At 53.7% G+C, this 18,810-nt stretch overlaps 9 protein-coding genes across 9 annotated transcripts; 8 read left to right on the top strand and 1 right to left on the bottom strand.

The window, feature by feature from the left end:
- Positions 1 to 1,502: 1,502 nt before the first annotated feature.
- Positions 1,503 to 2,579, top strand: BDZ99DRAFT_527098 (uncharacterized protein; the record flags this gene model as incomplete). Its single annotated transcript, XM_033726207.1, has 3 exons — positions 1,503 to 1,735; positions 1,827 to 2,113; positions 2,176 to 2,579. The coding sequence occupies 3 exons, from the start codon at positions 1,503 to 1,505 to the stop codon at positions 2,577 to 2,579; spliced, it is 924 nt and encodes a 307-aa protein (XP_033569973.1).
- Positions 2,580 to 3,075: 496 nt separating this feature from the next.
- Positions 3,076 to 3,551, top strand: BDZ99DRAFT_527097 (uncharacterized protein; the record flags this gene model as incomplete). The annotated part of the gene is made up of 2 exons (XM_033726206.1): positions 3,076 to 3,180; positions 3,243 to 3,551. The coding sequence occupies 2 exons, from the start codon at positions 3,076 to 3,078 to the stop codon at positions 3,549 to 3,551; spliced, it is 414 nt and encodes a 137-aa protein (XP_033569972.1).
- A 606-nt stretch (positions 3,552 to 4,157) lies between these two features.
- Positions 4,158 to 4,876, top strand: BDZ99DRAFT_548402 (uncharacterized protein). Its single transcript, XM_033726927.1, has 2 exons — positions 4,158 to 4,202; positions 4,273 to 4,876. The coding sequence occupies exon 2, from the start codon at positions 4,361 to 4,363 to the stop codon at positions 4,778 to 4,780; it is 420 nt and encodes a 139-aa protein (XP_033569971.1). The 5' UTR covers positions 4,158 to 4,202; positions 4,273 to 4,360; the 3' UTR covers positions 4,781 to 4,876.
- Positions 4,877 to 6,937: 2,061 nt separating this feature from the next.
- BDZ99DRAFT_468650 (uncharacterized protein) lies at positions 6,938 to 7,792 on the top strand. The gene is made up of 3 exons (XM_033721306.1): positions 6,938 to 6,961; positions 7,016 to 7,387; positions 7,437 to 7,792. Exon 2 carries the CDS (start codon positions 7,132 to 7,134, stop codon positions 7,339 to 7,341), a length of 210 nt encoding a protein of 69 aa, XP_033569970.1. The 5' UTR covers positions 6,938 to 6,961; positions 7,016 to 7,131; the 3' UTR covers positions 7,342 to 7,387; positions 7,437 to 7,792.
- Positions 7,793 to 8,382: 590 nt separating this feature from the next.
- On the bottom strand, positions 8,383 to 8,966 carry BDZ99DRAFT_548366 (uncharacterized protein; the record flags this gene model as incomplete). The annotated part of the gene is made up of 1 exon (XM_033726925.1): positions 8,383 to 8,966. A coding segment is annotated over one exon (366 nt), but the record flags the coding sequence as incomplete, so codon positions are not given.
- A 303-nt stretch (positions 8,967 to 9,269) lies between these two features.
- Positions 9,270 to 9,665, top strand: BDZ99DRAFT_400832 (uncharacterized protein; the record flags this gene model as incomplete). Its single annotated transcript, XM_033716189.1, has 1 exon — positions 9,270 to 9,665. A coding segment is annotated over one exon (396 nt), but the record flags the coding sequence as incomplete, so codon positions are not given.
- A 722-nt stretch (positions 9,666 to 10,387) lies between these two features.
- On the top strand, positions 10,388 to 11,149 carry BDZ99DRAFT_400822 (uncharacterized protein; the record flags this gene model as incomplete). The annotated part of the gene is made up of 1 exon (XM_033716187.1): positions 10,388 to 11,149. A coding segment is annotated over one exon (762 nt), but the record flags the coding sequence as incomplete, so codon positions are not given.
- An 832-nt stretch (positions 11,150 to 11,981) lies between these two features.
- BDZ99DRAFT_482536 (uncharacterized protein) lies at positions 11,982 to 13,094 on the top strand (the record flags this gene model as incomplete). The annotated part of the gene is made up of 3 exons (XM_033722493.1): positions 11,982 to 12,320; positions 12,394 to 12,700; positions 12,805 to 13,094. The coding sequence occupies 3 exons, from the start codon at positions 11,982 to 11,984 to the stop codon at positions 13,092 to 13,094; spliced, it is 936 nt and encodes a 311-aa protein (XP_033569966.1).
- Positions 13,095 to 16,316: 3,222 nt separating this feature from the next.
- On the top strand, positions 16,317 to 18,442 carry BDZ99DRAFT_178900 (uncharacterized protein). The gene is made up of 2 exons (XM_033713035.1): positions 16,317 to 16,985; positions 17,040 to 18,442. The coding sequence occupies exons 1-2, from the start codon at positions 16,584 to 16,586 to the stop codon at positions 18,279 to 18,281; spliced, it is 1,644 nt and encodes a 547-aa protein (XP_033569965.1). The 5' UTR covers positions 16,317 to 16,583; the 3' UTR covers positions 18,282 to 18,442.
- The last annotated feature ends 368 nt before the right edge of the window (positions 18,443 to 18,810 follow it).

The following is an 18,810-nucleotide window of genomic DNA, read 5'->3' as shown; positions in this document are numbered from 1 at the left end:
GCTCTGGAGTTGGTGAAGTCGCCTGATAAGTAAAGGAGGCAATGCTTTGTTCTTTAACGGTTGAGTTGGTGGTGGGCTGGCACGCTCCTAATGCAGGCTTGGCGTGGAACAATCAGAAGGTTGTGAAGCGCCAAGAAGGGGGGGGGGTGTCCTTTTACCAAAGTAGGGGGTGTGCATGGAGAGACTAAGGGGTGTGAGATTATGAACCCTCTTCCTTTATACTAGAAGTTATATCAGTGTAGGTGAAAACCCCGCCGTTTTTGGACGTCGCCTGCTTGCCCCAAGACGGCGGCAATCGCCGTTCACTCTCATTGACTCGCCGCCGCTTCCGATGGGATTTTCCGCCCCGCGACCACCTCCGACCCCGACCCGCTGCGTATAAAAGCCCCGTCCACCTCTCCCCAATTCCCTCGCTTCCACCTGTTTTATTTCAACTGCATTTCCTCTCTCGACCAAGCTCTCCCTTCCCCAGCTACCCGCGCCGCTTCAACATCCCCCTTTCACTGGCCCCCTCTCCGACGCATCCAAGCCTTCGCCCTATCGGCCCTCGTTCGTCTTCCATCGTCTTCCCTCTCTTTTCCCCGCCGCCGTCGCTGTCTTTGACTAGCACCCCTCTCCAGCGTACTGTACCGGCTCGGCATTTCTGAGTTTCCGCGTCCAGTTCTTTTCACAGCCGCCGCCTAGGTCGTACCTCTCGCTCGCTCACTCACTCACTCAATCTCTCGTGGTTGACGACTTCTCAACCGGTCCTTCTTCACCCCTTCTCCAGTGCCGTTTCTGCTTCTTCCATTCCCCATTCTTCTCAAAAGAGCTCAGCAGTACTTCGAGGACTCTCCTTTGGGTTCGGAGCCCTCTCCTCCCTTGCCTCACGATGGTGCGGCCCCCTGGATTTGGCCCATCCCTGTCCTCCGACGTCAGTTCAACCAGCACGATACGATTCCAAAGGTGGCCAGCTGATCCTCTGGGTCATCCCAGGCTAGTGAATTCCGGTTTACTTCGCCTGCCACCAGCAATGTCGGCAGGCGGTCAGCGGCCGGACACGAGGCCTCTCTCTGAGGATCCCTAGTACCCGTCGTAATCCGTTTCCTAGGTCTACCCGTAGGTGCAGGCGCACGCTTCGGTTTCAGCTGACTCGGCATGGCCGTGGCGAACGGTGAACCGAGAGGAGGCGCCGAGACCCGAGGCGTGAGGCGCGAGGCGCGAGGCAGGATTGCATGCTGCAGGCTGCCTTCATACTCTCTCAAGAGGATTTAGGATCACATGGGCATCGGCCCTTCCATGGCCCCCAACAGCTCCACCGGCATCCCAACGAGTCACAAGATGGAATTTTTCTCCGCTTGTCAACGGCGGTCCCGAGTCATTCCTTCTCGTGCGACGGTTTCGAGGGGCGGCATATAAGGCCTCGGTGCTCCCTCGTTCCATTCCCGGGGAACAGCATCCAGCAGCACATTCCGACAGCGTCCAGCAAAAACCAGTCGAACAGGCCTCGAGCGAGCTGGAGAATGGCTGCCTCCGTAACATCTTTCAATTTCCCTCTCAAACCGACCGATCCCTTTGTCACTATCATGGTCCACCCAAACCCAAACCCAAACGAGCCCCGAAGCCGGACCAAGCATCCAGCCGCAAAGTCGACCCGTCTCCTGATGTCCCATGGACCCACATCGACGATATTCTTGACTCGGCCGAGCCGGACCCGGTTCCGGAGCTCGACGGAGATTCGCTTGAGGCAGTCAAGGTAAGTGCGGAAGCGCGGAAGCGCGATGCACATATCGTTCGGGCGATTGGATATTCTAACATGTCCAATAGGCGCTCCTATAACCATCGAGGACAGCGAACCCGAGACGGACTCTGAAGACGGACTCTGAAGATGAACTGCCCATTATTGATGAGTTGCTCCGGCGGAGACCTGCCCCGAAGCAGGAGGAACAGGCAGGCGCCGCGCCGGCCGCTGAGGGCCTGATTGGGGACACAAGAACGCCGGCAGCTGTCAGCCATGGCGATGGCGGAAGTGGAGGCGATGCTGATGGCGATGCGAGACGATCTAGCCAGCCGTCCGAAGGCGAAGCCGGCGCCGAGGAGAGAGGCGAAGCCGTGATGAACTCAGGCTCAGCAGGTATGCCTTCCAGTCGGCTTTTGTCTCGCCATGACTCAATTGACAAATGCGCGTGCGTGCAGAACATGGAGATGGCAGCGGCGACGATGATGACGGCAACAACAACAGCGCCACGGGACCGACTTGCTATCCCCCAAGCAGAGGAAGCGCGCTCGCTCCGTGTCCAGCGATGCGACAGCCACCATCCGTGGAACACCCGAACCTGACCCTGATGAGCCTCTTGAGGGTCTACATGCGGCAAAGCGGCAGCGACAGCGGTCATACCTTTCGTACGGGCGAGGGCGACGAGTCGATGTCCATGCGTGCCCCAACGCCAAACCCTATCCCGCCACCGGCGTCCCAAGCGGCGACTGCCGAAGGCCGCAGCAGGATGGACAATGAGCGCCGCGGCGCCGAGTACAATGGCGAGGCCGTCGTGGCCACCTCGGACCGCGAAGACGGTGGTTGCTGGCGGCGACGCTGGTGACGACGCTGGCGACGATGACCACGGAACACAATCGCCGGTGCGAGCGGCAAGACGGCGTCGTAGTGCCAAGCTATCACACACAATGGGACTGCCGGCCACACCATTCGCTCGGAGGCCCGCCGCAAGGCTCGTGAATCAGCGGACGGCTGGCCTCAAAGTCCAGCCACCACTCGCTGAGGTTGCAGTGCCTCCACTCCACCGCCATGCGTTCTCTGCGGTTGGGAAAGGCGCGGTGCAGGCGGACCTCGACAGCAACAACGACTACAGATCGAGCTAAGGTCGCCAACACAAGGTCACCGAGATATCCTTAGCAGTTACCGTCTAGACGGCCGGCGATATGCTGCAGTTGTCTTCCAGCGAGCCGGCCGAGCTTGTGGAAAGCGTGCTGGGCTATGTAGGAAAGGTCGATGACGCTGCCATCAAGCTATTGGGCCCGGCAGGCTCTTGGCGAGTATCAGGCAAATTTCACCTTTGCAACGTCGGCAGCGACGTCCCAATGTCCACATCAGGCCGCGAGCCCACGCCAGCAGACGGCGTCCCCAGCTCGGACCTTCGAAAGAGGGCGCGCTCCTTGTGCAGCAGCAGTGTAGGCAGCGGCACGGTGGGCGGCAGGTGGACGACACGGTGAATGACGCGGAAGTTGCTAACACCATCGACGGTGAGGACGAGGATGGGATCTCGGACGACGGTCATCGCCGGTTACGTGATAACGGTTACGGTAGTGATGGTAGCAGTGGTGATGACAACGACGACGAAGATGATGATGACGGCTATGGCGATCATGGCGGCAAGTCTTCCGCTACAGGCCGCAGAAATCGCCGGTGGGAGCGGGAGGAGGAGCGGCGCTTGTTGGCATGGAGGAGGGACGGGAAGCCGTTGGCGTGGATAGCTGATCGATTGGACAGGACTGAGGGCGCTGTGTACCTTCGCTGGCACACGTTGCAGCGGTCCGCACAAGGAGAAGCAGACTAGGCTTCGGGAAGAAGAGACTTGGCACTGATGCTGGTATCAAACATCATGTCACCACTTGTCGCCTTGCGCTGGCGTCGGGGGCTCTAAGCCGACGGGTGCCGTACATGGGGAACAGAGGACGGGACATGGGATATGGGACATTGGCCATTTGGGAGACTCGGAGCAAAAGGCGTTCCTATCGGCGCTAGTGGTCTGGCAGAGTTATAGTAGCTTCACGACAAAGGAGCAAATCATGCCTTCAAAGATGCGCTGCTCGACTGAGCTTGGTGTTTTTTCTTTCCGGCTGCGCCCGAGTTTTCAGACCATTCACCTCTGGGGAGGATGGAGCGATCACCCTAAGGAAACAGATGAAATCTACGATTGGCTAGTCTCTCGCATTAACCGCGACCCGAAAGTCTCATTCCGGATCTTGTCGCACGGACAACTCGAAGAACATGTCCAGGAGTTCGCAAGACGCGCTGTTGGCACGTGATAGAAAGACCACGTGACATCACGAGCTGGCTTAGCAGCCTGCGTAAAGGTGCGACCGCATCGACAGACTTCGCGGTTTTAGCAAGTACACTCTCAGTCGTCCGAGCTCTCCCAGACCCCCTCAGATTCTCTGCCTTTAGGACGCTTCTCAGTTGTTCAGGCCATCGCAGAGGTCCACGCGTGAGTACCTTTATTTTCCAGAAATGAGCCAATGCGAACCAGACTTCTCTATCCCTACTGACACGTCCAGCTGTTGATCAAGACCGCGTTACGAGCTATTTCCGCCTCAGCGCTGCTGCTCGAGAAATAACAATCTCCCGCCACCCGCCGCCCTCGTTATGGCACAGATAGAGGTCCTTGAGACTGCAGAAAGCTTTAGAGAAGTCGATAGAGAATACAAATTTTCGCATACGCTCATCGTATATCGGATGGACAACGGGATCTATCATGCACTATCGCAGGCTCGCTGCTCCACAACCAAAGTCGACAATCAATGTCTAACGGACAATATCCAAGTCCCTATTGCTGCCTATCAGCCCCTCTTCCCACCGGGCCTAACACGAGCCCCGGATCCGTTGCCGGTCGACAGCTATGTCAAACGCCCGAGACTTATCTCTTACAATCGACTTCGGAATAGTAGAAGACCCACCTATATCGCCGACCAAGTTCTTAAAGAAGCAGAAGTCTGCGAAATCGTTGAGCGACATCCCTATCCCAATATCGCGAAATACCTTGGTTGCGAAGTTCATAATGGTTAAATTACAGGCATCTGCTTCGTCAAGTACCCAGAAACCCTAATGCAAAGGGCGAATCCTCGTGGTTATATGAAGGGGGCTTATACGTATTGCAGCCAAACTCTTGTACTTGGCTACCGAGAGGTTGCAAGAGGGGGATAAATGGGGGAGGAGAAGAGGGCAGTGATAGGATGGTCTACGAGGGGATTGGTGTGATATCTCGATTGGTAATTCATGAGTTACCCATGTCTTCATCCCATGCCAGTTGTAGATCCCTCCCACTCTATGTTCTCAGTATGCCCATTGCAATAGTAGTTGATGGCCTTTGTTGCAACTCAACACCTCACGCGGCCTGCGACACCACACGAACGCGCCTCTCGTGCGGTCAGATCTTTTTCGCATTGTCTTTCCGCCTTCCCGACGCCATAAGTCCTGCCAACGCCTAGTTGGACGACGTCTTCGGCGCCGGCGGCGCATACGCTGTTACTCATGCCTCAACACCTCTCCGCCCTATCTCGCCACCTGCTCAGCCTTTCCGCCTTCCCCAACGCTATGAATCCCACCGACACCCGATTAGACTCCGTATTCGGCAAACCCTCCCTCTGCCCAACATACGCGCAGACTACCTCCCCAAGCCGTGCAGAACGACGCCCCCTATCCTCCTCCGTCCCGTCGCTCGCGCTTCGAAGCAGACACGCTTCGCCTGCGTCTGCCGCCGAACGGTCTATTACCGACCGATAACCCTCGTCTTCCTGCCCTGCCCTGAAGCGCCTACAAACGACCACGCGTAAACTGCTTCTGGTTCGCAGTTCCAGATTCGAACCTGATCTACACCGAGGGCTGCACAAATGAGTACAATCATGGAGATCGAAAATGGCGGGCGCTGAACAAGATTCCAGCACAGCGGCGCAACTGGCCGCCGAGACCTGTTGTCTCCCGGCATTTGGAAAGGGACGCTGTAGATGGTGTTGATCTAGATGCGACTTCACGGGCGGCTCGACCCGTGGTTATCTCGGCCCTCACCGTGATGGCAACGCCCGCCCAAAGCGAAGAGCGCGATGATGACTGCGCCTCTTCGGCCTCGCTAACCGCCAGCTCGAGGGCTAGCTCGATGGCCTCGGGCTGATCCCCCAACCCCATAAGGAGATGGCGGACCTCAAAGTTGCGTACCGGGCAGTGACGCAGGCAGACTTTGCTGAAGCACGAGATCTCCCGCGCTGTATTCACATCCGCAACATACTCTTCAGGGTGTAGAGATGCACTGGCGCGACATCGTCCCAAAGGAGATCAAGGTTTGCGCTCGTGGCAACGTCACCCTTGACATCAAGACCACAACGCGACGAATCGCCCTAAGACCTGCGAGAATCGAGCCGCGCGCCGAAACCAGCCCCGAAAGTTGTAGATGCAGGTCCAATACGACGCGGCCGAGCAATAGCCGTAGGATATAACATGTGAGCGGCGTCGCCGAATGGGATAGGATACATATATCGATGTTGTTGTAGCGATGGATTATTTCTTTTGTAGCATGTGATAGCGTATCTGTACTGCGCCTGGGGTCCGACCTGGGAAGCGGTTAAATATCTCCTTCCACTCCATGACCATGTTTCTCCTGTACGCGAGTAACCGCTGGTCGTCCGACTCTAACCATGCTGCTCGCTTTCGTTTGGGGAGGCGCATATTGCCTCTATTAAACCTCGGATTAGGGCCCATAGCATGAGGCTTGTATTCCGCTGTGTCTTCATCTGCATCCTTGTCCTCGTCCTCTTCGCCCATGTAGTTGTCTGCATGGTTAGCGTTATAATTCGCAGCTTCGCCGTAAGAATTGCTCTTGTGGTCTGCACTAAGCACCGTCCAGCTCCGACAAGGACATGAGTCTGATGCACCATCGTTATATCGGCATCTGGCAGCCAGTTAGAATGCTCCTACGCACGTCTGTCTACGCGTCTCAGCTGTACAGGGTTCACTTCTCAGCTGGACAAGGTTCACCTGTTGTTTTGTCACCGTTGCTGCCTGCAACCCCTGGTCTCTCTTCACTATATAGCCACTCGTTAGCACCTCAATACAACTCATGCTTTCCTCACTGATCCTTTGCCCTTCCTACGCCAGCTGCCAGCATCCCAGTAACAACCACGAATCCTGCGATACCTGGGTTATCCGGATAACTTGACCTCTCTCTCCAAGAATGCTAGTATCAAGCGCTATTAGGTCCAGAGGCAGTTTTGACTTATTGCAACGGACAATTGCTAATACAATTAACAGGGCCTTTGGTATAGGGTGAAGAGTAACATCGGCTATCTAGTAGGCCCGGTTGGCGCTAAGTTTATAAGTGTGAGCTTCCTTCTTATAACTTTTACTTCAGCATTATTTCGCTTGCGATGGCAGACCGTAACATTAATCCTGCGAATAACTTCGAACCCCAGCAAAAAAGAAGCAAAGACCTCGCGATCAACAACACATACATCCGACGTTCCTTGGTTCGTTTAGGACTTCACGCCACCGCCAAGTTCTTTCACCGGTATGGTCCTTGTGCACCCATTTCGAAATTACAAAATCGTCAAAACAGGATATTCAGTGGGCGCCGCTAATCCCACACCCCCTAATTCCTAGACGTACACCCCCTTTTCACTACACGTACGCCCCCTCCCCCCTGTCGTTTCACCACCTTCTAATTGGCTCGGAGGGCTACTCCGGAGCTTCCGATTCGCTCGCTTAACTTGCTCACTAATTCTAAATGCTCTCTCTAAATGCGGCTATGTACAATACAAGCAATTACATCATGCCGATTTGTATAGCCTCACGTATAGCCTTACATACGAGCTCACGTACGAGCTCACGTACAGCTGTATATATGGCTGCACGAATTGGAAAGGATGCGCCATAGAACAGAGAGGCTGTATAGCTATGCCGATTCGTATAGCCTCACGTACGAGCTCACGTACGGCCTCGCGTATAGCATCACGTGCAGATGGACGTATAGGTGAATGCCCGGAGGAAGCTCCGCGTTGCTCCGAGCCAATTAGAAGGTGGTGAAACGACAGGGGAGGGAGGGGGTGTACGTGTAGTGAAAAAGGGGGTGTATATCTAGGAATTAGGGGGTGTGGGATTAGCAGCGCCCTATTCAGTACACCTGACAGAAGCCGCCATAATGAAGTACGTCGCTGAACATACCTCGATACCTGTTCCTAAAGTTTACTGCTCCTTTCTCCGCAAGAACCGAGCCTATATTGCAATGGAACGAATCCAAGGCAAAGATCTAGCAAGCGCTTGGAAGGAACTCTCTAAGGAATCTCTTGAGGAAATATTCTCGCAACTGAAAGACACGATCCAGGAGCTTCGGGCTTTGGAATCTCCGCCTGGTACGGGAGTAGAGAGTTGCGTTGGTAGCTCCTTGTACGACTCCCGTCTCCCGCACGGGACCCCACGCTTTGGGCCTTTCAAGACAATTCAAGAATTCCATCGCTAGCTGAGAGACAATATTGAAGCGCGCAGATAGGCGACCACGTCGCCCAGCAGGACGCCAACGACATCAGAATCATGATTGCGAAACAGGAGGGTCAATGGCCGCCCCCGGTTTTCACACGTTGCGATCTAAACCCGTTCAACACCTTAGTTTCTAAAGACAAGGTGGTTGCAATTATTGATTGGGAGTTCTCCGGGTGGTATCCTTCCTATTGGAAATTCACCACTGCTTAGTTTGGAAACCGGACTAGACTTGAATGGCAGGGCATTCTCCATTCCCTACTTCACGCCTATCTTGAAGAACTAGAACTGGAAAGAACTCGCAACGAATGGTGGGGCGAGTGGTGAAATATGTGTGCTTTGAATCGACGCCACTATTTCCACCTTAAGACACGGTCTCCTTCCCTTCGATCAAATCATAAGTCGGTTTAGGCTTCAACATATCCTCTGCCTTCGCATACCTCCCTGCAGTAGTTTTCTGGGCAACATATTGCCTTGCGAACGCCTCAACGGTCCTCCAATCCAGCTGAGAAGAACCCACGCAGTTCCCGTCTTTCGCGATCTCTGCTAGAGCCTGCGCAACCCATGCACGACATCTCCGGTTCATGTCCCCATTGACGACGGGAACATTGCGTAGAAGTTGGATTAGACGCTGTTCATTCTTTACCTTTGCAATAACGATACGGGCGAGTAATGTGGTCGTTGATCGGACATCGCTGACGCTCTTCTCTTCATACGTCCATCCCCTAAACGCCCACCGCAGGCTCAGAGCACACTTATTATCCACCCTGAAGTCTTATGAGTATACAGTACCAGACCAGAGACCGCTCCTCGTCCTCGAGCTGTCAGACATGGGGACGCAATGACGAATCCTTTCTCTTTCCACCGAGGCATCTCCTTCAGCCCTCAAGAGCATTAGGGCGGCCTTAGTGATACACAATTCGTAGGTACGCCACCGATTAATGCCTCACAGACACCTCAAGCCTCTTACCGCCCTTTGTCGGATCGAGCGAGGGCTGCTGCCCACCTACAGACACAACTGGACCCATACAGGCTCCGATTCCTCGAACTGGATGAATGGGACGAGCTTAATAGCTATGGGGAAGACGTGCCGACCGTGCTCCACTATTCGATCGAGTGGAAGGTCGCCGTCAATAACAAGGTAGTGTCCAAGGACACTGAGCAAGGCGTTGTTTTGGTCCCCATAGCCTACTGGCATATGATTCTCAGGCCCAAGTTCGAAAGGCTTCTGCAAAACAAGTTTGGGGCTAATAGGCAGATGCAATGTGACGACACTAATGTGACTTTTTCAGTAACAGACCGTACGCAACGTGATCTCGTCAAGCGCTCTGACAATCTGGACCGCATGAAGCCGATCCGCTTGTCGCAGCCGGATTCATCCACGAATACGAGATGGTATGACTTGAAATCAGAGAGATTGTGCAAATAGAAGTCCCGGAGATGTTTGTTCCGTTGTTGAGCCACTTGGCGAATAACTTTCTTTGTCCAGCGTGCGGTTGCCAGAACGCGACTGATCGTGGAAGCATTCACAAGAACACCGAACTCGCCGCGTAGGAAGACCACCATCTCGTCTTGGTATAGTCCGAGCTCTCTAGCAACCGTTCACGAAGAGCGTCAAGCATCGAAAGGGTTATTCGTCGTCGTGGTCCAGGAGAGCCATTCGAGGGATCTCTGGTTGCACCGAAGCATCGAAGGATAGAGCGAATTGCCCTCACTGAGCGGTCGCCGCAGCCGGCAACCGCTGCAATCTGTACCTATTACTCAGGATCATGTCCTGTATCATGTCATGCTGCGATCCTGCCAGGTTGGGAGACATGGCATGTTTCTGTAGTTGTTCTTGAGCGTTCGAGAGGGATGCGGATGTTGAAACAATGGGGTTTGGGGGTGGTGGAATGCCAGATGAGCCGACCAATGAGGCCATGATTCTCGAGACTTGCGGCGTCAATCCGAGAGCTTTTTTGAGATCCTGGGACGTGGAATGTGGACTGTGGACTGAGGACTGTGGACTGTGGACTGTGGAATGGCCAGCCGCGCTTTGCTCGTCCTAGATGACTTCCATTATGGGATTAGCTTGAGAATGAACCTCGGCTGGCGTCTTAACTGGCTTTGCGCCAAGGTTTTGCATTTTTTGCAATCTTCCCAGGAGTAGTTTACATGGGGGATCCTGTGCGGAAAGCAATTCTATTCAAGGGCCTTGCGCGCACTACCCTCTCTTTAGCCCGCGTACCTCTACCACGGATCGGATCATTCACATTCCACGACAATGGAACCATAGCACTCTCAAATCGGCCACTCACATCCACCCTTGCTATCATGGAAAGCTATGGGACTCCAAAAGCAATCGAACCGAATACAACATATGCGTCTGTCGAGCCATACATCTCTGACCTTCTAGCTTACCATGATCGCCGCTTCCTAAATCAGCCCAATGCCGTCCTTAGTCACGCTGATGGCCAAAGACAGATGGCCCAAAAGGTCTTATTAAGGGCAATTGGCCATCATTTCCTACCTCGGGACCTTCGAAATGGACCATATGCGCTCCGCCTGACTGATCTCCATCAAAGCAACATTTTTGTCGATAAGTTCTGGAACATCACGTATCTTATTGATCTGGAATGGGTGTGCTCGCTTCCGATGGACATGCTTGGCGCTCCGTACTGGTTGACGGGACTCGGTATCGACCAAATCCACGACAAGGCACTACAGACTTACGACAGTGTTTGCCAGGAGTATGTGCGCATTTTCAGGGAAGAAGAGGAAGCGCTACGGGGATCGCAATCCTCTTTACGTCTTTCGGAACTCATGCATTCTGCGTGGACGGATGGAAGATACTGGTACTATTTGTGCTTGACGTCTCTAAATGGCATGTATACAATCTCGCCGTCTATCGAAACATTTTTAAGCTCCATTTAAGGGTTAGCTTCGGGGTGACTTCGGCCGCCTCAATCTATCCGCGGTCTTAGAACACAGAAAGCGTCGTTATGAGACTAAGATGCGAAAATTACAACTGGGGAATGATGACTATAGGGTTGTCATGAACTAGTGGTACGAGTCTTCGTTAGCCTGGAGCTAGCCTAAGAGAGGTAAAGTGCCCATCCCCACCCTGCAAGGTAGTTGCCGAGTTCAAGTCAAGAAGTTATTAGTCAGCCGAACCCTTCAAGATCTTGATTCTGCACAACTCACCCCATCATCCCGCGCATCACCTTTTTAACTAATCTTCGCGACGTCCTCCTTACTACTCTCTTCCTCTACCTCTACCTGCCATGGCCTTCTTCTTCAACAACAGCAGCTAGCGCCGCGTTTTGCCGCAGATTATCGAAGCCCTCTAACGGTTAGAAGACGATCCGGAGCAACTCGGTCGCGAGAGAGCCCAGCGCTACAGCGAATCTCCACCGCCGTATCCATCATCCGGCGAGGTGACGCAGCCCGACACTCCCGAAGAGGCCCCCCGTGTCGACGAAGAAGAGCGATGGCGTCGGTTTTGGAACGACCGTGATCAGTCGATCCCATACTTCCAGTTCAAACGCTAGGTCAAGAGGGACATGAAAAGACTCCAATATCAGAGAGAAGAGGGGTGATTTGGGCGGAGGCAGACGATCCCCTTCGATAAGACTCAGAATTACGAAGTGAAGCGAGAACAGTGTCCGGGCCCGTTGGGTAGAGCAAGGCATTTGGAAGAAATGGTGGGGCCCGGCCTGGCCGAAGGGACTAGGGACGTCAGGGCCGAGGATATTCGCCTGGTGTCATGAAGGGGGACCCAGCGTTCCCGGAGGCATTGGCAACCTCGCCCGCTGGGGACATGAAAAAGAGGCTCGAACCACCGCCAGCACCATCGCAGCCGGAGCCGGTGCCGGAACCGGAGCCTGCCGTCAATACCTTCGTGTTCAAATTCCCCACCATCGAATCGGAACGAGAAGACCCTAGATCTTCTAGGGAAAAGTCAGCAGCTGTTCCTACAGAACAACGGCAAGCAGTTCAGCCAGAGCCAGAACCGGAGCCGGAATCGGAGTCAGAGTCGGAGCTAGAGTCGATACCCGAGCCGGACCCCCTCACAAAATCGATCTTCCCTGGATTTTTCGACTCGGTACCTCGGAAGCGGAAAAAACTTAAGATTCCCACAGCAGAGTCGATAGTTATTTCTTGGCGCCATATCTCAGATATGCTTCCTGCCGGATATCAACTTAATCCTTCAGCATCACGTCCGTACTACCAGTTCCTCTTTCAGGCATCCAAAGAGAGCGAACGGATCAGAGACGAATGTCAATATGAACAACCCACCGAGTTTGTCGACATCGACGCCAAGGCCTACGAAAGCGTCAAGAATATATGGATCGAAGACAAGAATTTGGAATCCTAAATGGGACCAGCTCCCCGGAATGACGTGGATGCATGAAGAAGACCCTGATGATCGGCCACAAACTCCTGATATCATTAAGGAGGGACGTGAGGAGCGTCGTCACAGACGTGAGGAGCGTCGTCAGAGAGATGGGACGCGCCCGGTCCGGACGAGATCGATGATATGATTCGTAAGAAGGGCCGTCGGATGTGGCGACTGCTGCCTAGTCCAGTCAGCAACGGCAAGCAACAACTTCATTCTTCCAGACCGGGACCTCCCCAACTAAAGCCAGTGCTTGGTGTCGACAACAACCGCGGAGGCGGCAATGACATACCATCAATCCCTAGAGATGTCAACGATTCCAGCGGAGCGGTCGCCCGACCAAATGACAGAGCCACGACGCGCAGAAGAGCCTGCAGATCGAGTCCTCCGGAGCGTGCGCCGGTCCAAAGTGGAGAAACCGAGCAAGTCAAATGCTTCTGCCCTAAACCGCCGTCTTTGGAAGCACAGCCACCGCGCTAATGAACCCGGTCAAACATCTAACTCGCCGGAAAATAGCACGTTACTCCCGCCACGGAACGATACTAATAATCCGGTCCCCAAGAATGAGCAAGCCGCTCCCGGAAGACGTACCCGAACCAGCAAGCTGTCTTCCCTTAGGCTGGTACAATCGAAGGCTACGGAACCGGAGAGCAAACCCCAAGGCCAACTGCAGACCAACGGCCGGAGCACACGTGTGACCTTTGCGCAACCATTATCTGAAGCGCCCAACGGTCTTGGAAGACAACACCGCTCTCAAGCCGGGCTTCACTCATCGATTGAGGTCAGTGTGCCGCGAAGAAGTGCAAGGATAGCTGAGCTTCAAAAGGCTGGACGAGGATCTGAGCAAGGTTCCAAGGCGGGAATAACGCTCAAGCGTAAACGTAGCCCGTCAGCATCGTCCACAGACCGCGATGGTGAACGGTCGAGGCCGAGGCGGCGCAACACACCCACCTCGGCAAACCGTCATCAGATAAGGAAAACACCAAGCAGTGCGGATACAAGGGCGAGAGCAAGGCTTCGGCAGAGGCCATCGTGATTTGGAATTGGGCATATTGTTCCTCTGTAATTTGGGGAGTCGGTAGGGTGGGTACCAGTATACCTGAAAAGACGGCTGAATAGGAGAAAGGTGATGCGACAGATCAATACGCGACTATTAGTACTCGTGTCTTCCAATTCCCTCCGGCGATCTATTGTCTCGTGCTAAGCCGCGCTCGGCTGATCACGTGACTGGTCTACCTCGGACCAATGCTGATGCCTCAGGAATCAAGGGTTTTCTGGAAACTTAGAACACCGAACCCGACATGTAGAAATGTGGAGATGCGAGATTCAGGATTCAAGAGTCGGAGTCGGACTACGATAAGGTCACATGATACTCGAACCCCGGTGGAAGCCCTGACGGGCCGCTCGTAAGTGGAAACATTGGCGTTCGAAAAAGTCCTTAAGGCTTCGCTGGGGCATATTCATGGGCCTTAGTGGGTAAGATTCCCATGCGGGAGCGCCCGTCGATATGCTCGCTCGGACTGCTGACTGTGGTCATTGAATTTGGCGGCGGCGCTGATGAGGAAGGGATGGTGTGTGGGAAAGACAGCTGGGAGTGTCGGACACCTCTACGAGGATCGTCTTTGGGATCTTCACGTGCTGACGCAGCTTTTGCGGCTCTTTAGTGGCCCTGCACATCTACTATGCTGGGATCTTTGTCTGCGGGCACCTTCGAACCGCTCCCATGGATGGAGGATTGAGCGCGACTCGTTCTCTTGAGGAGATTTGGTCTCACAACAGACAGACAGGAAGCTTTGTCTCGATCGCAAGATCACATCGCTCGGTTGGTCTTTACGCCGGAATCATGCTTTGCATGAGCGAAGCCTTTCGAAGCTTACACACAGACTCAATGCTGACACCACCCGTCAATACTCGACACGTCGCCATGCTCCTGTTCCGAAGTCTTTGACGAGCTGTGAACTTGCACTATGGACATGGATCCCGGAAGAGCCAAAAGATTGCAGAATAACCCCGATCATGCCAAAATTGCTGCTATCAGCGGAGACGTCCCATACACTCTAACACAACAGCGTCTATATTATTCCTCCGCTCCGTTGGACCTGTCTCTAACCCACCACTATCTTCGAGCCCTCTCAGCAAGCCTGTACGCGCGGCGTCCAGCCCAGTACAGCCGCTCAATGCGATGCCACCGATCAACCGCCAAATCATCTACTTGCAAGTCTGATTTTCATCCGATTTTCAGTATCTCGCAGGTTCGATCGATGAGCGCCGATCACCCGTCTCTTTACGTTGCTTGCGACGCGATTGGACACTTACCTCCTGTAGGAGAAAGAAGCGGTTTTTACTGATGTCTTTTATCCGTTTCGCTCAAGCTGAGCACATGCCCGCCAGTCGCCGTCGCGGTGCTGGCGAGGAAACATAAAACTAGTCTCCGAGAGGAATGCCTGCTCAACAGAGAGATTCAGTCTATACCGGACATCGAGCGATGTGGTGCGTATACTGAGGACTGGAGACGCAATGGAGATGCTTTTTGGCTTTGGAAGAAAGAGCAAGGGCTTATGGGTGGGATAGGGTTGAAGCGGTGAGTTGGTTCTTGCAGGCGGTCGTAGGCGTTCTTTCGAAGCTCAAGGTCGTCACATCTTCTCGTTTACACTGGCCAGCAACGCGGTTTTCTGGCAAAGGCATCTAACGGAGCTCGATCTGGCCTGCATTGAGCTGAAGCAATGCTCCAGTCACAGCATAGTTTATCGGGCATGAAAGCGGCAGTGAAATGATGCAGCTGGATCCACGGATAGCGGTTGACGGGACCTCTCCAGTGGAAGGCTCAAAGCTTAGGCTTATATGTCTCTACTGTCCCCCAGCTGCTTTGTTTTACTATTGCTTTTAGGTTAGTCTACCTGTAAGCCTGCGTCTTTAGGAATAGCTTTCAGTAAGGATATGTAAGTGTAAGGTTAAGCTCTATGCTAGAGCCGGTAGTTAATGACTGCGGTTAGGTTGGGGCTTGAAGTTGTGGCATTCTGCGAGGGGAAGAGGGACGTCGTGGTGTCGTGGATGTCCGATTCACAATGCCGTCTCGTTCGGTTACATCCCGTCGAGACGGCTCCCATTTTCTTTTTATAAGTATTCCTTATCTTTTGCTCTTAGAGGAGAAAAGCTGACTGCATTATTAGGAATCAAAGCCCGTGCAAGTTCATGGTGGTCCGGCGGGACGCGCGTGGCGTACCTTTGGCATATCGCTGGTCGACGTGCTGGAAAATTGGAATGGTTGCGGTCTCATTCATCTCGCGTTTCTGGTTTCCATCGTACTCATCGCGTTCGTCATCTGGACGCACGCGTTTATTGATCTTGCCACGCTGCCACATGAACTGCCAGTTATATTCTTGCAGTGTTGCTTTTTTTATGGTGTGGAGTTCGCAAGGTGCACTGCTGAGCTAGGCTAGCGTGTCGCTGCTGGTGGGGCGTTCCAACTTTCCACTAGCTTGTGGGGTAAGCTCGGTTTATCATGTGATCTATCCTGTGCACGGATCTTCGAACTCGAACCTCGCGCTCTCACACCTTCATCCATCGCGTCCACATCCATCGCGTCCATCGCATAGCGTCCATCGCATATACCATACTGTCTCTTCATCCACCGCCCAGATATCCCAGCGCAGCGACCGCGTCTAGGCGCACCACAAACACGCAGTCACGAACTATTAGGCGGCGTAGACAAACTGAAGTAACGATCGGCCTTCTTCAAAGAATTTGACTTGGTCGGGCTCGATCGGGGCGCTTGCTGATCAGGACTAGCTCGTGCGACCCGCGACACAAAGACCATCTGACGTTCGACTGCCTAGCCCGCAGCCAGGCCCGGATGACACTCTGGGAAGATAGTGGCTTGCTAAGCTAGCTTCACCATATAAGCGCCGCTCTTCACCCGGCCTTGATCCGTCTGCATACCTTAGATATCTTGTGGTTGACATTTGCCATATGCCTGAACAACAGCTCTCTAGTTCACGCAAACGTCAACGCTCAGAGCGGCCTCAACCGATTGAAATGTTGCAACCGGCGTCGAAAAAGCAGAGGTTCAGCCATCCTAGCGGATCCCAACCACCGGCGGCATTTTGGGATAAGTTATCGAAGATCTGGTTGACGAAACGAGCGTTGAGAGAGCTAGACCGAAGAAACGCTCGAGCTTCTCCAAACCCACCCCGATCACCGTATCGACGAGTCCACCGGCCGGCCACTCGAAACTTCCTCGCTCAGTCAAAGAGAAATCGCCAAACCCTCCAACACACCGCCGACTATCTTCGCTGTTGCAATCCGAGGACCCTAAAGGACGTAAAGCTGTTTAGCAGACACGGTGGTCCAGATCTGTCGGACCTGAGGAATGTATGTGCTGCAAGATGCTTGCCAGCTAGCTTCGAAGCTAATGACGCTTTCTAGTATCCCGAATCTATACCTCCCGACCACACAATGAACTCGAACCAGTTGAGTTCTCAGAGCCGACAACGGGGTTTAGTAAATCCCCTAAGCACTAAGCCCACCACAACAAAAACCAAGAGCACTGGGGTCTATGACCGTGACTTTGAACAACATCTTATTGATTATGGTGTTTATCATGACTTATACGAATACCCTGATGGCAGCGTGCCTGCAGAGCCAAATAACTGGGAGGATATTAACCAAATATTAGCAAGACCTCGGCCGTCTCTTTCACAATTTTCCAATAAAGACTTTAAAGAATTCAAACGGGCAGACCACTATGCCCGCAAAGAGAAACAAGTATCAGAATTGGTACTTCCTATTATTGAAGGCAAGATCGCGGACGCTAGATGCCGCTCGGGAGGAGTCCCGTTCACCAACCTCGACCCCCTGACAGATGGCACGCTTACACCTGGGAACCCGGACGTCTACTACGGCGCGCGCCCAGAACAGCTCACTCAAAAAGTCCTCAACGAGCTTGGTGGGTATATCACTCCTTTAACGCAGCATAACCTTCCCATTGTGCCAAACTTTTTCCTGGCGGCCAAGGGGCCGGATGAATCTTATGCTGTGACTGAGCGACAGGCTTGCTACAACGGCGCATTGGGAGCGAGAGGCTTGCATAGTCTTCAGTCATACGGAAGAGATGAGCGAAGAGATGAGCCGGTTTCCGATAACAACGCCTATACTATTACGTCACTTTATTATGGCGGCGCTCTCAAGATATACACTAGCCACCCTGCACAGCCAACTAGTCCCAGAGGTCAGCCTGAATACCACATGAATCAGATCAATACTTGGGGAATGACTGGGAACGTCGACACCTTCCGGCAGGGAGCCACTGCGTACAGAAATGCGAGAGACTGGGCAAAAGAGCAGAGGGACGAAGCTATTCGACAGGCGAACGAGAGAGCCAACCGTGTTGCAGCTGAAGCACCAGCACTAGCAGGTGATGCAGCGGGTGATGCATCAGGATCGCTGAATGAAGAGGACTTCGAGGGATCTGATGGTTCAATACAAGACTCTGCGGAACACAGAGTCCCAGCCAAACGTTCTCGTCGCCAACAACCTCATGCGAAGCGACGCAATACCGATGTTAGCGGTGCTGAAGAAAGTGATGGATCCGCCGTAGTTCCCGGTGGATTGGGGCGGGAGAGGAGGGGTGGGATCACGGGCTGCGCAGACAGCATACCACAAGCTTGATTTATCAACGCGACGCCAGAAGCCGACTACTAATATGCGGCCTGCACTGCCTGCGGAAGCCTCTGTGCTGCAAATTGGATATGATTACGTTATACACTAGCTGCGCTGCGTGAAAAGCGAGAAAATTAATGAGATGTAAATGTCGCAACTTCTGAAATTTGGATAAATCGTCCCTAGCTTGCGAGGCCGAAGGGGCCCAGTCATCACCGCGCTCTTCGCTTTGGGCGGGCGTCGCCATTACGGTGAGGGCTAGGACAACCACGGGTCGAGTCACCCGTGATGTCGCATCTGGATCGGTGCCATCCGCAGCGTCGCCTTCCAAATGCCGCGAGACAACAGGCTTTGGTGGCCGGTTGCGCTACTATGCTGCAGTCCTGTTCAGCGCCCGCCATTTTCGGTTTCCATAAATGTATTCATTTGTGTAGCCCTCGGTCTAACCTCCCCCCTGTGTGCTGAAACACCACCGCGTAACGACACAAGAAAATATCAACGCGTGTGCAGATTTTAAAATCGCTATAAAGTGGCAGGG

The sequence above is a fragment of the Mytilinidion resinicola genome, assembly GCF_010093595.1.
Source record: "Mytilinidion resinicola strain CBS 304.34 unplaced genomic scaffold BDZ99scaffold_29, whole genome shotgun sequence".
In the NCBI taxonomy this organism is placed as follows: Eukaryota; Fungi; Ascomycota; class Dothideomycetes; order Mytilinidiales; family Mytilinidiaceae; genus Mytilinidion; species Mytilinidion resinicola.
The sequence above is the reverse complement of the archived record's forward strand: the minus strand, read 5'-3'. Positions and strand labels throughout refer to the sequence as shown.

What these genes read in the sequence shown, in the direction of transcription:
- BDZ99DRAFT_548402 (XM_033726927.1), top strand. Translation starts at nt 4,361, where the DNA reads ATGGCACAGATAGAGGTCCTTGAGACTGCAGAAAGCTTTAGAGAAGTC.
- BDZ99DRAFT_468650 (XM_033721306.1), top strand. Translation starts at nt 7,132, where the DNA reads ATGGCAGACCGTAACATTAATCCTGCGAATAACTTCGAACCCCAGCAA.
- BDZ99DRAFT_178900 (XM_033713035.1), top strand. Translation starts at nt 16,584, where the DNA reads ATGCCTGAACAACAGCTCTCTAGTTCACGCAAACGTCAACGCTCAGAG. An exon ending in ATCTGTCGGACCTGAGGAAT is followed by an intron (nt 16,986 to 17,039) that starts GTATGTGCTGCA and finishes GACGCTTTCTAG; the next exon opens with TATCCCGAATCTATACCTCC.